The sequence below is a fragment of the Frankliniella occidentalis genome, unplaced genomic scaffold (genome assembly GCF_000697945.3).
Source record: "Frankliniella occidentalis isolate FOCC.00 unplaced genomic scaffold, Focc_3.1 Scaffold266, whole genome shotgun sequence".
NCBI lineage: Eukaryota > Metazoa > Arthropoda > Insecta > Thysanoptera > Thripidae > Frankliniella > Frankliniella occidentalis.
Window position 1 is genome coordinate 167,305 of NW_026267392.1, and position 2,407 is coordinate 169,711.

Here is a 2,407-nt window from a genome sequence, read left to right on the forward strand (position 1 = left end):
CCACCCCTTGTACTTAAGACAAAAATTGCTGGTGAACGGAGTTAATTTTTCTCCTCGTTATAGTTAACACCCACTCCCCGCTAAGATACAAAAATTTGATCGTAACACCCCCGACATCAAAAGTGTCCCTCGGCCCATATATCTCCCTGGACATGGACATGAACCCCGAACTTATCCTCTCCGCGATGGAATTCTTAATGTGGATGAAAAATTCATCCAGGGAAAGGCGAAGAAATTGATGTTTCCCCGCTTTTCCCCACCCGTAGGATAGCACATACGGGGTCATGGAGGGCAAGTCCAGACCGACTCGCACGTGCTTGCCCATTGAGTCAGTCAGGTGGTAGTCCTTCCAATACACTTCTCTGGGGCGCACGTGCATGCCTTCGGGTGGATCGACAAAGTTGTCCAATGCGTCATCGTCTTCGATAGTCTGAAAAGATACAAATAAGAAAAATTAGTGGTGCTCACGATTATAGAAGAAAGGGGGTAGGCATGGCCAAAAAACAGATCAACTAAAAAATGAGAGAAAAACTTACATCGGTCGGAATGGTTGATTCCGGAGTGGGGGTGCCCGCAGGGACCGCCGCCGGTGTCGGATGTTGGGCTTCTACCGACGAAGGGCCTTGGTCCAAAAAGGGGGTGGTGGTCACTTCCGGCGGCTTCTGATCAGAGTTCTGAAAGAAAACAGGTCAATCATATATTACTTTTTCGCCGTGCGCATTAATACGAAATCAAGACTAGAAAAAATAAATAAAGAACTTACACATATTTCGGTACAAGTCTCTTCAAAGTCTTCCATGGTGAGACCCAATTCTTCGACAATGTCCCGCAACACATCCCTCGGGACAATGTCGGTGGTCTTTTCCTTCCCCGGGGCCAAGGTCGCCTGCTTCTGCTTGGTCTTGGAGAGAGACAGTGTCAACGGTCGCTTCGGCATCTTCGCAAAGCAAAGAGGACAGAGTGGATGAAGGTAACCTAACCTAACCACAGCCGCGCTGGTCGAGGAATGGGTGCACCAGGGCTACTCAGCCGCGCTGGTCAGGGTAGGATGGGAAATGTCGCCCTGGACCAAGGTCCACGCATTTATATATCCGTGAGATAACGAAGAGGAGCAGCTCTGAAGGTAAGGGTCCGGTGAAATGAAGTTTTTCTACAGCTTTAGAGTAAAACATTTTATGTTTAGGTGTGTTGTAGGGGTTGTAAGAAAAGTAAATTTGACCACAATCTCACCTCTGTAGGTCAAGCCGTTCCCAAGTTACACTAATTTAAGTGTTTAAAATAGCTCAACTTTGGCGAACTACTTGCGCAACACAGTACGGAGTACGACCCAACGCATTGGCAGCTGTTTTTTTAAATCTTTTTCTGAGGTCTGATCAGTGAGACATTCGCAATTTTTCTATTCAGGCAGCATCCACAATTTTTTTTAAATGTCTCCTAAAAAAATTAACGTTTTTTGCCGGTTTTGGCCACTTTCAGAGCTGTTATAAAAAATCTAAGAAGAAATTGAGAAAAAACTCACTGATCGATCCTTGAAAACACTACCTCACAACCTGTTGCGCAAGAAGTTTTTCAAAGTTCCACAAAATATACTCTATCAACAACAGGCTTTTGTCGAAAATGCCAGAAAAGCCATTGGGCAGACCGATCTAAAATAGAAAAGTAAAGATGTTTTGTGAAGTTTAAATGGTTTACCCAAAGGAGAGAGGTCCAAACAATGTTTTTTTCGGCGAAAACTCATTTAAGAATATTTGTACAAAAATTGCAATTTTTTCACCGGACCCTTACCTGAAGAGCGATGCGTTTTGTATGAAACAATGTACTTTTACGAAAGCGATGTAGTCAATGACATTAAAGGTGAAATAAAATTTTATTTCCTTGTCGATCATTTACCCTATACGCCACGAAAGAGAAATGCACAAAAGCACTAGTCTACACAGCCATAAAGAACACTCTACTCATCGCAATGAAATATGACACCGCTACACTTCCAGAAACACTCTGTGTGTAGCCCCCTCCGCCAGCTCCACTTCGCTGCGCCGGGCACTCCGTTCGGCAGGGGCCGGGCCTGCTTGGCCTGCCGGCGGTGATTTTAATACAAATCGCCCTTCCAGTGTTGTCTCCGCGGAGAGCCGCGGCCGAGGGGGACGCGCTCGGCGTCGCCAGTCGGCAGTCGCCCGCGAGTCAGAGAGGAGTGTGGAAGTAGCAATTATTAACAGCAATTACCCAGTATAGTGAGAATATAGTGAATGTACTGAAACCAGTTAACACAGTCATTACTCCAGACCGATCCAAGAAGCTGGCCAACGAAACGGCACACGGAAAAAAAAGATTCGCTGAGCCAGCTAATATATTGACTGGTATCTGGACAGACAAGCACATAAACTTCTGTAACCACTATATTGTCTAC

General features: G+C 45.5%; 1 protein-coding gene across 1 annotated transcript; it reads right to left on the minus strand.

The window, feature by feature from the left end:
• Positions 1–6: 6 nt before the first annotated feature.
• On the minus strand, positions 7–2,342 carry LOC113211100 (uncharacterized). Its single transcript, XM_026429368.2, has 3 exons — positions 764–2,342; positions 537–674; positions 7–430 (listed from the first exon to the last, which is right to left on the minus strand). Exons 1-3 carry the CDS (start codon positions 935–937, stop codon positions 14–16), a joined length of 729 nt encoding a protein of 242 aa, XP_026285153.1. The 5' UTR covers positions 938–2,342; the 3' UTR covers positions 7–13.
• Between the last annotated feature and the right edge of the window lie 65 nt (positions 2,343–2,407).